The sequence below is a fragment of the Cyprinus carpio genome, chromosome B18 (genome assembly GCF_018340385.1).
Source record: "Cyprinus carpio isolate SPL01 chromosome B18, ASM1834038v1, whole genome shotgun sequence".
In the NCBI taxonomy this organism is placed as follows: Eukaryota; Metazoa; Chordata; class Actinopteri; order Cypriniformes; family Cyprinidae; genus Cyprinus; species Cyprinus carpio.
The window spans coordinates 24,709,004-24,722,766 of NC_056614.1; the positions used below are offsets into that span (position 1 = coordinate 24,709,004).

Genomic DNA, 13,763 nt, shown 5'->3' on the forward strand with positions numbered 1-13,763 from the left:
TTTTTATGTAATTTTCATCTCAAGTTTTCATAGTTTTTAATCTGACAGACTTAATATTTACTTGTTGCGACTCATCTGATCTTTTGGTTTGCTTTCAATATGCTAAATAAATAGATAAATAAATATAAAATTATTAAAATAATACTTTTGGAATTTAAATTAGGTTGTAAAATCACTTCAAAAATAGTCATTAACACATGGTTGTGTAATGTGCAAACTATTTTTGGGTTGAACTCTAACTCTAAAAATAACTAGGTCATGATATATACCATTATTATGACAAACAAATGACAGATTTTGGTCATACTGTTCCCGCCCCCCTCGACTCATCTCACAAAAATAAGTTTAAGAACACATCCCTCACTGAACTGGTCTTCTTAAAGCCTCATTCTCAAACCTCTACAGCAACACATGGTTTATGTTCCATCTGCTTCACTCTTAAAGCATTACAGCGGCTCATGATTGCACCGAAGCACTTAAGATCAACCACAGCAGCTTATTCATCACAGATAATCCAAACATCCACAAACACAATCGAACGTCACGCTAAAGAGCTCCTGTGAACTTCAAGAACCCATTATGGCTTTAAAAGAGGCTTCCAGTTCCTCCCAGACCGCATCCGGTTTACTGGCCCGCTTTCTTTCGCCAAACAATACGTGTACAGCGAACGGCTAGCATTACGTGTAAATTATCTGCACTGGCTGTAAAGCGTGAGGAAACAGTATCTGTGCGGAGGGGAAGAGAGAATGAAAGCAGTTGTGCTCTACAGTACTGCCGTGATTTCTCTCTCTCTCGCTTACAGAGGAAACAGGAGAGCCGAGGACACACACACACACTGATCAGGACAAACATGACACCCTCAAACACATTCATAAACACTAATAAACACACGCTTTTCTACAGGAGTGAGTCTACATCTGGCATGTGATCTGTGCCATTCGGCGAACTAAACAATATCACAAACCCCAACAAAACTTCCATTGTAGATTCACAATTCTCATTAAATGCACAATTCTCTCATTTTAGATGCACAAGTCTAAATAAATGCATAACTCTCCCATTTAAGACATAATTCTCATTACATGCACAATCCTCACATTTTAGTTGCATGTCTAAATAAATGCATAGTTCTCCAATTTTAGACGCATAATTATAATTAAATGCACAATCCTCACATTTTAGATACATACCTCATTTTAGATGCATAGTTCACATTACACGCATAATTATAATTAAATACACAATCCTCACATTTTAGATACATACCTCTCATTTTAGATGCATAGTTCACATTAGATGCATAATTCTCATTACATGCACAATCCTCATATTTTAGATGCACAAGTCTAAATAAATGCATAACTCTCCAATTTTAGATGCATAATTATAATTAAATGCACAATCCTCACATTTTAGATACATACCTCTCATTTTAGATGCATAGTTCACATTAGATGCATAATTCTCATTACATGCACAATCCTCACATTTTAGATACATACCTCATTTTAGATGCATAGTTCACATTACACGCATAATTATAATTAAATACACAATCCTCACATTTTAGATACATAACTCATTTTAGATGCATAGTTTACATTAGATGCATAATTCTCATTACATGCACGATCCTCACATTTTAGTTGCATATGTCTAAATAAATGCATAGTTCTCCAATTTTAGATGCATAATTATAATTAAATGCATAATTCTACTTAGAAATATGTTGATAAAAATTATTTGTACACTCAGTGCTGGACCAAAAGGCCAAATGGACCTCTCCTGACAGCAATGACACGAAGCATGCTTTAGACATAAAACACACAACAGTGCATTGGTATCAGCAGAAGTCCATCTAGTCTTTTGGTCAAGCTGCGACTGTACAAATCATGAACATATTTCTGAGCATTTAATTAGAATTATGCATCTACAATGGGACATTTATGAATGTTGTGTGTGTGTGTGTGTGTGTGTGTGTGTGTGTGTGTGTCACTCACCGCAGGAGCAGCAGGTGAAGCAGTTTGTATGATACAGGTTCCCCATCGCCTGACATGCTTGACTCGCTCCATACACACCTTTACCACACTTTACACAGATACCTGGAAGAGACAGACACACAGACAGCTGTCAGGATCACAGACGGATGTGTTCTGTGTGGAGGAATCACAGACTGTAAAAAAAGATGGACGACGCATCTCTACTTCCTACCACAAAAAAAAAAAGAAAAAAAAACATAAAAAAAATAAAAAAAAAATAATCTTGTAACAACTAATCAACAACATGGTCACTTCTAGCCTGAAAAATAAGCTTTTTAAATACTATTTGAGCAAAGAAACAACATTCAGGGGGGAGTTCATTTCAGATTTTGTTGCTAATTTCAAATATGTAATTTAATCGTCACCTCAGGGAGCAATTTTTGAGATTTCAGGATGCCCGCATTTATTAAGATAGGACTTGGTCTTGTTTGAGCTGCACCGAGGTGTTGCAAATATGGCTTTCCTTGAAAGGGACTTTGGTTATATACATCTGCTAGCAAACAAATAAATAAAAATGCATAAAAAAATATCCCCAATAAATAAACTATTAAATAAAAATGGTTTAAAACATATTTTTAAGTTCTTAGAAATGTACTCTTTGTTTTCATAAAAATTTCTAAAAACCAATCAAAAAATTACAAATAAAAATTAACCAAAAAAAAAAAAAAAAAATACTGAAATATTTTCTTTATGTCTTGAATATGTGAAAGTACACATATTAATAAAAAATGTTTTTAAAAATGTTTCTTAGAAAAATATTTCCAAATTGTTTTTAACTAATTTTTAAAGGTAAATAATCAATCAAAAAAATACTAAAATATTTTCTTTATGTCTTGAATATGTGAAAGTACACATATTAATAAAAAATGTTTTTAAAAATGTTTCTTAAAAAATAATTTCCAAATTGTTTTTAACTAATTTTTCAAGGTAAATATTCAAAGTAATTTTGTATTTTTTATTTTCTTTTATATATTTTTTCACATCTTCAATTATTTATTTATTTTATTTTATTTTATATATTTTGATGTTTAATACAAAAATTAGAATTACTCTCATTATAGTTTAGACATCGCATGTAAAAATCAAAGTTTTCTTCTTAATAAATAATAAAAACAAAAAAAAAATGCATCAAACTAAAATTGCATCAAATCACTGGCCCATGACAAAAAATTACACAAACATAAATTAAAGATGTTACATTAATGTCACATTTGAGCTTTGTCACTTTTTTAGCGCCCTATGATTTCCACGATGCTGAAAAGGCAGATGGATTTGCGCAATCCAGTTAAAGAAATGGAATTTGTTGTATAAAGGAATTTCACAGCATTTCAAATTTTAAATCAATTAATCAAAAGTAGGTCAGGACACTTAAATCAAATTGCGATATGGACTAGTATCTGTAAATATATGCTCTGAGAGTCACTACATAAGCATTTTACCATTTGAGTAAAACTAGCGTCATATCATATACACACAGGATTTTAAAGGTATTCACGGCAACCCGTCAAAATAAAAGTCTGGTTTAACTTGAAGACACTGTGCCAGAAATATATCACTATTGTTCTGTAATCCGTAGAATGTACAAACTACTAAATTATTAAAACTTTATTTTGGATTAATCACACAATAATTAAATAATGGAATGAATTTGGTAACAATAAAACATGGTGAGAACAAAATAAAACATTTCATAGGGCATCATAGTGATTAGTTGATTTGAAGTTCAAAAGTTCATCAGTCTTCATTCACTCTTGTTGCATATCAAGTGCTCGGCATCATGGGAGAGTGAGTCAGCAGCACTAACGCCTGCAGTCTCACGCACAAGATGTCCTCCGCTGGGGGTCACATTCCTCACCGCGGCCACGGTCAACACCTAGACATGGTCAGGCTGAGGTCACCGCTCAGACAGGACACAACATCACCCCAGAGACGGCCATGAACGACGGCAAACATGACACATCGCACATCAATCTCCCAACAACAACCGTTCTGATAACTCAGTTCAGTGTTTCGGGAAATTCTGTTTCCAGATCTCAAAGCGGATGTAATTCAGCACTCAATGATTTAAGAAAAACTTGCTTAAAAGCTCAATTAACATAAAACCCATTTGTGCGTGTGATAACAGGCTCTAGAACAGAAACACTCATCAGATAAGCTCTCGGTGACTTAATGGTTAACTCATCAAGATAATTATAGCATCATCGAGAGGGAATTTCATGTACCAGAATCCAGCACTTCTGATCTAATCGTGTTTGTAAAAGTCCCGGCAGGGGCTGGCTTTATCTACATCGCTCACAACATACAAACATCAACATTATTTAAAACTAATTACTAGTGAACTGTGGAAACATTATGCATATCAACAGTAGGGCTGCTCGAACACGGCAAAAATGATTTATTTCGGTTATACTGAGATCATGATTATTTAAAACTAATTACTAGTGAACTGTGGAAACATTATGCATTTACTGAACTTTTAGGCCTTTTTAAAAAAAATTAATTTCACTGAACTTTCCTGAACAACTAAAAACTAATTAAATAAATTATAAAAATAAATAAAAATAAATAAAAGTTAAAAAATAATATAAATAAAAATATAAATAATAAACAAAAATAATATAAATAAATAAAAAAAAAAAAATAAAAATAAAAAAAAAAAAATAAAAACAAAAAAAAAAAAAACAAAAAAAAAAAAACAAAATAAAAAAAAAAAAAATAACAAACCATAATAAAAGTGTAAATAATTAAAATATAAGATCATAAATAATATAAAACATAAACTAAAATAATAACAATACAATAATACACAAAGTAATATAACATATAAATAACAAATAAACTCCAACAAAATAAGATCTGTATTGTTTTCATACAGTTTTCTAAAAATCTTTTTAAAATTTTCAAGAAAAATGTGGTTTAACCAAGCAAAAAAATACTAAAATATTTTCATGTCTTGAACATGTGAAAGTACACATATTAATAAAAAATGTTTTTAAAAATGTTTCTTAAAAAATAATTTCCAAATTGTTTTTAACTAATTTTTCAAGGTAAATATTCAAAGTAATTTTATATTTTATATTTCCTTTAAAAAAAAAAATTTTTTCACATTCACATCACATAAGATAATTTTTGTTGTGCAAAAACAGTCAAAACAGTAATTAAAAATAAAATGATTAAACACCCAGCCCTTGTACATGTGAGTTAATATTAACAGCACTAGTCTTTTAACAGTGTCATTGTTTTAACATTCATAGGCTCGTCTATCAGCTGTAAGCACGTCTTATCATTGTCCATCTTTATCACACTTGTTTTTATTAGCAGCATGGAACCAATAGAGTTGAACAGCAGTGTTTGGTTTTTCAATAGCTGGGTAAACAATTAAACTACCTGACAAAACCTCCAGCAAGACTGCGTGAGATGCAGAAATATTGCACTTTCATATAAAGGACTGCATTCTATAGAACATTCCTTTCTGTTGTGAAATGCCGAAATCTCAGTCGTGAAGCAACCGTTAATGCCACACTCACTTACTCACCTTGGCAGCTGAAAAACAAGTTTTCAGGTGAGTGTTAGGAAGAACTAATCCAGCGGTGACTAATTAACACGTTCAGCTGACTGTAAAACACAGTCTGTTAATCCTCATTAAAGAGCGGCTCAGGTTTCTGTCTCAAAGATCTTCCTCGGCCAACCAAATCAGGCTTACTTTTATAGGTAATATTAATATTTTAAATTAGATTTTATTTTTCATAATTACGTTTCCATTTAGGTGTGTGTTTATGTTTTTTTTCTTAGTCAAAGACTGGAAAAAATCCACTGCACACAGAGATTATGTGCTATTGTGCATCTCATGTCCCTAAAAAAGGCTTTTCTAAAAAAAACATTACATATATAAATAACCAAAATGATTATAATAAGATAACTATCTGTACCAAATAACTAATGTAACAAATCCTTCATATAAAATCCTCACACATTACAAACAGAAAACAGAACAAACACATTCCCCAGTTTTATAAACTCTTCCAATCCTAATAAATAACTAGTAAGGAACCGTAAGAAATTTAAATATGCGTACAGGTCTGGTTTATTTTAAGTCAGCGCTTAACTCTCAATGTAAAGACTTTATATCATGTATTACTTTAAACTCATTTTGGCAACATATTCCAAATTCCATCTTTCCTATTCCATTTTCACATATGAAAAATGTTTAAAATTCATAAAATTAAGCATATGCCATTTCTTTAAAATATAACAAAGATGCCACTGATTTGGCTTTTTATCCATTATTTTTAAAAATGTTTTTTTCTTACACTGATCATTATTTCCTATTTTCTATATTTTACACCCATACAAAAATCAACCATGGTTTCAACCATTGTTTTTTTTTTTTCGTGGACTGATTTCCATTTCCGTTGCACCGAATTTGCCTTAAAGAATCCATTTGTATTACCACATTTCCACATATCATGGTTAAGCTATGGTTAGCAAAACCATGGTTAATTTTCGTAAGAGCAATATTAAAATAGATGAATGAATGCAACAAATTTGCCTCAAAAAACCTTAGAAGAACCTTTCATTTAGTTTTACACTCTTAAAAATAAAAGGTTGCTTCACGATGCCTTAGAAAGAACCTTTGTGTCTAAAGCCGCGTTTTCCACCGCTGGAACTTTACCCAGGAACTAGGGATTTTGGGCTGGTACTCGGTGTGTTTCCCACCGCAGGAACCCAGGATCTAAATAAAGTTCGGGTTAAAAAAAATGCCCCTCAGAAAGTCCCTGCTGGCGAGGTAGTACTTTTTCGAAGTTCTGGAACTTTTGGGGGCGGGACTTGGGCGCTAAACATGCTGATTGGTTGAGTTCACGCAGCATTGTGATTTCAACCACCATTTATTCGGATAATTTTAAATATTACTGTTATTGTGTCATGAAATGTAATTTTAAAAGCATTTCAGGCGAGAATGTAGTTGTTTAAAACTGGCGGTTTATTTATAAAGACAGTGCCTATTTAAAAACATGTTTCCCCAATTTCGGAGACGATCAGCTCCATGTGATCAGCGGGAGCTCAGTGCTCATGTATCCGCCGAGAGCAGTCTCAACTCGGCTAGTCCTTCTGACATTTGCCGCTGGCTCTGATGTCTCTTTAGTGGTTAAACATAAAAAATCATTCGTTTTGGGGTAAATCTAACAGGTAATCTGGGTCTGTATTCAATATTTATCTATATGTTAAAATGAAAATAAAAAGAGGCAACTGATATAATATTTCGTTTCATTGTAATGGCTGTATATACTGTATACACATTTCCCTGAACGAAGTACATTTCTGCTGTGCTATTATTTTTTTAAATGAAAAACGAAAGGAGGCAGTGGTATTTTCATATCATAATTCGTTTTTAATTGTAAATATACAGTGAGGAAAAATTCAGTAGCCAAGGGCGCGCTGACTGATGTTATCAAGTACGCTGCTGTTTGCAGAATGACCGGATTTTGCGTCGTCGCGGACATCACACTCCCGAGTGGAATGCGCAAAGTCCGAGACTATTTGCCTAATCAGTCCAAAATTTGCATACTTTGTATTGAGAAACGCACGCAGACCTACGTCACCAGACTATTTGCCTAATCTTCCTGGTGCTTTAGACCGCAGTGGAAACACAGAAAGTCTGGGGAAAAAAGTTCCTTGTACAATTGTTCCGGGTTATTTTCGGTGGAAACGCGGCATAAATGGTTCCATAAAGAACCTTTAACGTCTCAAGAACCTTTCTGTTTCACAAAAGCTTCTTTGCGGCGAAAGAAGGTTCTTCAGATTATAACAAGGTAAGAAGAGATGGTTCTTTAAAGAACCTTTGACTGAATGATTCTTTGTGGAACCAAAACTAGTTCTTCTATGGCATCGCTTGAAGAACCTTTTGAAGCACGGCTTACGTTGGATTAAAACTGGGTAAAAAAATATTGATATCTTGATTTGAATCGATTCTCATTTTTACGAAACTGTTTCTAACCAATAAACCAAAAAACCTAAACAATAAACCTGCTTTTATACAATAAAACACAAAACAAATCCAAAAAATTATCCGTCTCTTCGCTCAATATAACAGTTTGTAAACAATTCATGTAACATCACACAAATCTGTCCATTGCATTGCGTATTCAGACAATAAATGCTGTTTTTGCATTTGAAGGTAAGTTAAAAGAAAGAGTACAAACTTTACAATCCGCATCCTTATATTCGGTGACCATAAACTTGTTACTAAGCCAGTAAAATAAACTGTAGAAAGGAGCAACAATTCATGTAACATCACATACATCCAAAAAAATAAATTAGCCAACAATAAACAAACTACATAAACAATAAAATAAACAAAAAAAAGCAGATAAAACACATTCATTATTATATATAAAAAATATTCATTATAATTTTTTACTGTTCTTAAATGTTTTATGCTTGAATAAATCCATCCAAGTTTTTATGACAGCCACTATTTAAATGTTTAGATTTAAAAAAAAACTAACTGAAGTAATTGTAACTTAATTATTATAAAAACTTAATTAAGTGTAATTTAAGCAGTTGTATAACACAAATCAGTCAATTTTAACCTTCAATATTATAGTAATGTAGTACCAACTGACTCCTATGTATATTTTACAGCATTAATTGAGAGATTTTTTTTTTTTTTGGCATGTACTGTACTTGATATATATCCAAAATAATCAATATTGGATCGTTAATCGAATCGCAAACCTGTGAATGAGAATCGAATTGAATCATGAAACCTGTGTCAAAACCCAGCCCTAATTAAAACTACAAGTTCCACTGAGTTTGGAAAATTCTGTGCGCAGTAATCATCAGAATAATGTGAATAATCTGAAAATGTGCGTATTTTGAAATCAATCTCCAGATGCTCACTTTAACAGGCGTTTACTGAGCACATAACTGGAGGAATCGATACAGTGCTTCCGCTGTGATAAAGCTCTGTTGTGAACAGCAGTGAGAGATTCACATGTACTGAGGACGGCTGGCAACTCAACAAGACGCATCCTCCAGACGAACTCCCATCACCTGATACACACTGGTACCACTTCCTCTCTACGGGCCGAGAACCACAAATCCTGATAACGGCTCGCTCAGACTGCTCCACAAAGAGATGAAGAGCATTGCTTTATTTCACACAAGGACAAAGATTACGCTGCATTTAATATAACTGTTGTTGAGTTTGGACAAGGGCTGGTTAGGTGGATGATTTAAGAGTAATGTTTTGCTACAATTTTTTTGTGCACATTTTTTTGTGCGGTCAAAACATGTTTATCAAGCATGTTAACATAAAAAAGTGGAAAAGCAGTGCAGTGGAACGAAAACACCTACTGCTGTATGTTTGATATTTCATGTTTACATGATGCTGACAGGCAGAAAGCTGCATTTACTGTTTAAATATTAAGTATTTTAACATGTTGATGATTTTTATTTTTTTCCTTTTATATTTGTTTTTCATAAATGCTATTTCATATGTGACCCTGAACCACAAAACCAGTCTTAAGTGTACATCTTTCGAAATTGAGATTTACACATTATCTGAAAGCTGAATAAATCATCTTTCCATTGATGTGTGGTTTGTTAGGAGGACAATATTTGGCTGCAGATACAACTATTTGAAAATCTGGAATCTGAGGGAGCAAAAAAATCTAAATATTGAGAAAATCACCTTTGAATTTATCCAAATGAATTCTTAGCAATGCATATTACTAACCAAAAATTAAGTTTTGATATATTTACAGTAGGAAATTTACAAAATATCTTCATGGAACATGATCTTTACTTAATATCCTAATGATTTTTGGCATAAAATAAAAATGGATAATTTTGACCCATACAATGTATTTTTGACTATTGTTATAAATATACCTGTGATACTTATGACTGCTTTTGTGCTCCAGGGACACATATTATATGTACTGTACCTGATTCCTTTTATCTTAGATTTGATATTTTTTTTTTGTGATGTTGAAACTGCATTTTAATGTCTGACAGTTGCTATCTAAAGTTTATTATTATTATTTATAATAGATGAATACTGCTGTTATACTTTTAGTCATTTTGAATTTTAATCGCCTTAACTTTTGACCTCTAAAGCTGTATCTCTACATTCTGGCAAAGAAATATTCAAAGCCCTAACTCCGAGAAACTCAAATGTAAGCAGAGCTACTTTTGGAAGGTTTCTGTGTTTTGTGCGTGTTCGTGTGCACATGTGCGGACTAAGATGATTGTTATTCTAAGCAGCTGATCAGTGCTGACCCCCAGCAGCTGTGTCTGGCTGCAGAAACAAACGCTCTGTGCCAAGAGTCTGGTGCTGAACACCACCCCACCGGCAGCCTAATCGCTCGCAAGAATCAACGCAAATCCAAACAGTCATGCATTATTTGCAATAGCTCACAACTTTTAAACAAAGTTTGTAGCCGGAAAATACAAACTTTTGAAGTAAAGAACTTAAGATCCAAAAAAATCAGAAGCCAATCAAGCTTATTCTGTAGGGCAGAAAACTTAAAGTGAGCACTTTGAAGGGTGCATGTAGTCTGATAAGTGCACATTTAGTTCAGTAAGATTATTCATGTTTTTTTAAAGATGTCTTTTATGCTCATCAAGGCTGCATTTATTTGATCAAAACTACCGAAAAAGCAGTAAAATTGTGAAATATTATTACAATTCAAAATAACTGTTTTCTATGTGAATATAATTTTTCAGCTTCATTACTCCAGTCCTCAGTGTCACGTGATCCTTCAGAAATTATTCAATCAGTCAAGGATTCAAACACGTCCTTGCTGAATAAATGTATTAATTCCTTTCAAAAAAAAAAAAGAAAGAAAGAAAATAAATACAGACTCCAAACTTTTCAACGGTAGTTTATATTGTTACAAAACACTTTTATTTGCAGATTTCTACTTATGACCAGCGGTGTATATCAATGCAACTTTGTTTTTAATATATACCACCTCTAAAAACTTAGCATAAAAAACAATAAAAACCTTGTTTCTCGCACATCCTCAAGTCACCCAAAATGAATATTTTGCTATGAATTACCATATATTATTTGCGTTTGTCTGTGAAACACAGAATGCAATGATTGCCAGTGTTGTTTTCCATATAAGAAAAGCATGCAACAGGCATTCGAGCTCAAAAAGTACTATAAAACTAGTCCAAATGTGCATTATAATGTGTTCTCATAATTCACTGATTTCCTCTTTTGTGGCTCTCAAATATCACAAAGCATGTTCAATATGGTGCATGGAGGCGTTTGGTAGGTTTAATGTCAATTAATTCATTCATTCTCGCATGCCACAAGAACGCAACTGAGATTAGGAGTTTAAATAAGGAGTTAAGAGCTAAAGCACAGAGCAAAGTCATACACGTCTGACCCTTTTTATTTAAACACAGACAACTTTTAAAGTGCAGTTCTGTTCTTTAAGGAGCTCGACAGCAGATACAGGTTTGGAACGACATGACGGTGAGAAAACGATGACAGATTTTTCATTTTTAGTTGAACGAACCCTTTAAGAGCACGGACTCATCACGAATACCCGGCGAGATTGATTTTAGGGGAGCTGTTGTCACGGTAACGGAGAGGGTTTGCTCTTGCGCAGACTAAAGAGGGTTCGGCATGCAGTAAAAAAAAAACATCACCTGCTCCTCGGAGGCAAAAACACACTCATATCTCCATCTCTAGACTTTCTGCAACTAAACCAGTGCAGATGTGTTTCCAGGCAGTAGCAGAGACAAATCCCAGTTGCAACGGAGACACAAAAGATGAGACAATGCGACAGAGTCCCAACAATGGCCCTAAAGCTTGTGTTACTTGAAAAGATGAATACTGTGCCGTTTACTAAGCAAGCGTCACAGTTACTATTGCTTATACCTAGGCTTAATGATCTGAACAAACCCCATCAGCAACATTTGTGTTCCAGACACGAATGATTCCTCAAAAAATGTAGTTAAAATTCTGCCAACTCAAGTCAAATGGGAGTTTTAAAGGGATAGCGCACACAAAAAAATGAAAATTCTGTCATAGATTACTCACCCTCCAGTTGTCCCAAAGCTGTATGACTTTCTTTACTGTACTGAACACAAAAGAAGATATTTTGAAGAATGTTGAAAAACAAAAAGTTGACGGTAGCCATTGACTTCCATAGTATTTTTTTTTTCTCCATACTATTAAAGTCAATGGCTACCAGCAACTGTTTGGTTACCAGCATTCTTCAAAACATCTTATTTTGTGTTGAACAGCCAAAAGAAACTCACACAGTTATGAAATGACATGAGGGTGAGTAAATGATGACAACTTTTATTTTTGGGTGAACTATCTCTTTAAGGTTTAAAGAGATTTTAAGACATTTTATCTTCTCTGCTGCTGTATTTCTCCTCCATTAACCAACACTAGTCCCGCCAAATCACAAATTAGGACTTCCCTAAGAAAAAAAGAAAAAAAAACACAGGCTCACATGCCTCTAAAGAACATTTGTGTTGACGTCCAGGCCTTGGAAGGACACTGGCAGGAAGTGGCGTTCAAACTGGGAGACAAAGTATGTTCTCTCTGAAGACTTGCCTTTTTCCGTCCAGGTCCGGGCCAAAAACAAGCCTCTAAGAACCCTGTTTGTCTGTCTGCTCGCCGACTACAATGTCCTTTTTGGGCTGTGCCAGTTGGGATGCTGGCAGCTTTTATTGTGATTGGTCTACCGGTGCTGCCCGGTGTGACCAGAACCAATCAGCAATCAGCTGGTCACAATGCAAAACGAGCCAGTTACTGCAGTACTGAGCCAAAGTTTGTGGTCACTGGCACCAATCTGCATACTTAAACCCTGCGAGTTGGGTGCAAAACTTGTGTTTCTATCAAAACAACACACTAAACAAACACACAAACACAAACTGTGAATATAACACTGTCAGCAGACTCATTTCAACAAAGTCCACCCACCAGATCTCACTTGTTTCTCCTTGTTTGCTAAAGCTGCCTGCTACTGAGAAAAAAAAAAAACATTTGTCTCCTAAGCTTCAAAAAGATCTCAGCAATGTCTCAGGTGAACGAGATTTCACCAAGTACATGTTCCCTGATCAACATTCCAATCAGCCAATCAGAATTGCTAATCAGTGATCATTTCCCACTGAATTTAGGAATAAATTATGAGTAGGATTAGGTTCAGGTGTAAGAATTGGGTTAGGTTTATATTTTTGGAAAGTTATGTTGATCAAGGAACAGGTCACGCTCAATATATGTACTCGCCAATTTCTCTGGAGACCATATGATCTGAGCTGCTATTCATATTCATTTTATAGCTCTATATACTCTTTTTTTAGATGTCAGCTATTAACTTGCATGTCTGTTGTTAAGTCATCTCTATAATTGTTTCTCCTATGGAACTTAAATTGGGAGAAATACCCATAAAAGTTAATCATTAAAGAAAACAACTCAGAGCCATTAAGCCTCCTTTTGAGAATTAAAACTGCATTATGTTTTGCATGATGTGATGAATGAAATGACAGTGACTTCAGTCTACAGTATGTTGCAGCATGCTTTGTGAGATGATCCAGGTTTTGGAAATTTGGCGTGTTTTGCACGATGCCTCTGGGCGAAAAAGTCTGGATGAATGACGATTTAACCAGCTCAAAGATAAATAATGATAATGTGATTAAAGCGGTGCTCAAAGTGTAACACTCTTGTCTGGAAAGCACACTGATTCATTGACA

The 13,763-nt window shown here is 34.0% G+C and overlaps 1 protein-coding gene across 1 annotated transcript in view; it reads right to left on the reverse strand.

Annotated features, from left to right (window-relative positions):
- The window catches only part of LOC109072518 (Wilms tumor protein 1-interacting protein homolog), a 30,640-nt gene that overhangs the window by 14,503 nt on the left and 2,374 nt on the right, over positions 1-13,763 (reverse strand). The window contains exon 2 of the mRNA XM_042744543.1: positions 2,001-2,102. Within this exon, the coding sequence (XP_042600477.1) occupies positions 2,001-2,102 (102 nt within the window). The remainder of the gene's footprint in view (positions 1-2,000; positions 2,103-13,763) is intronic.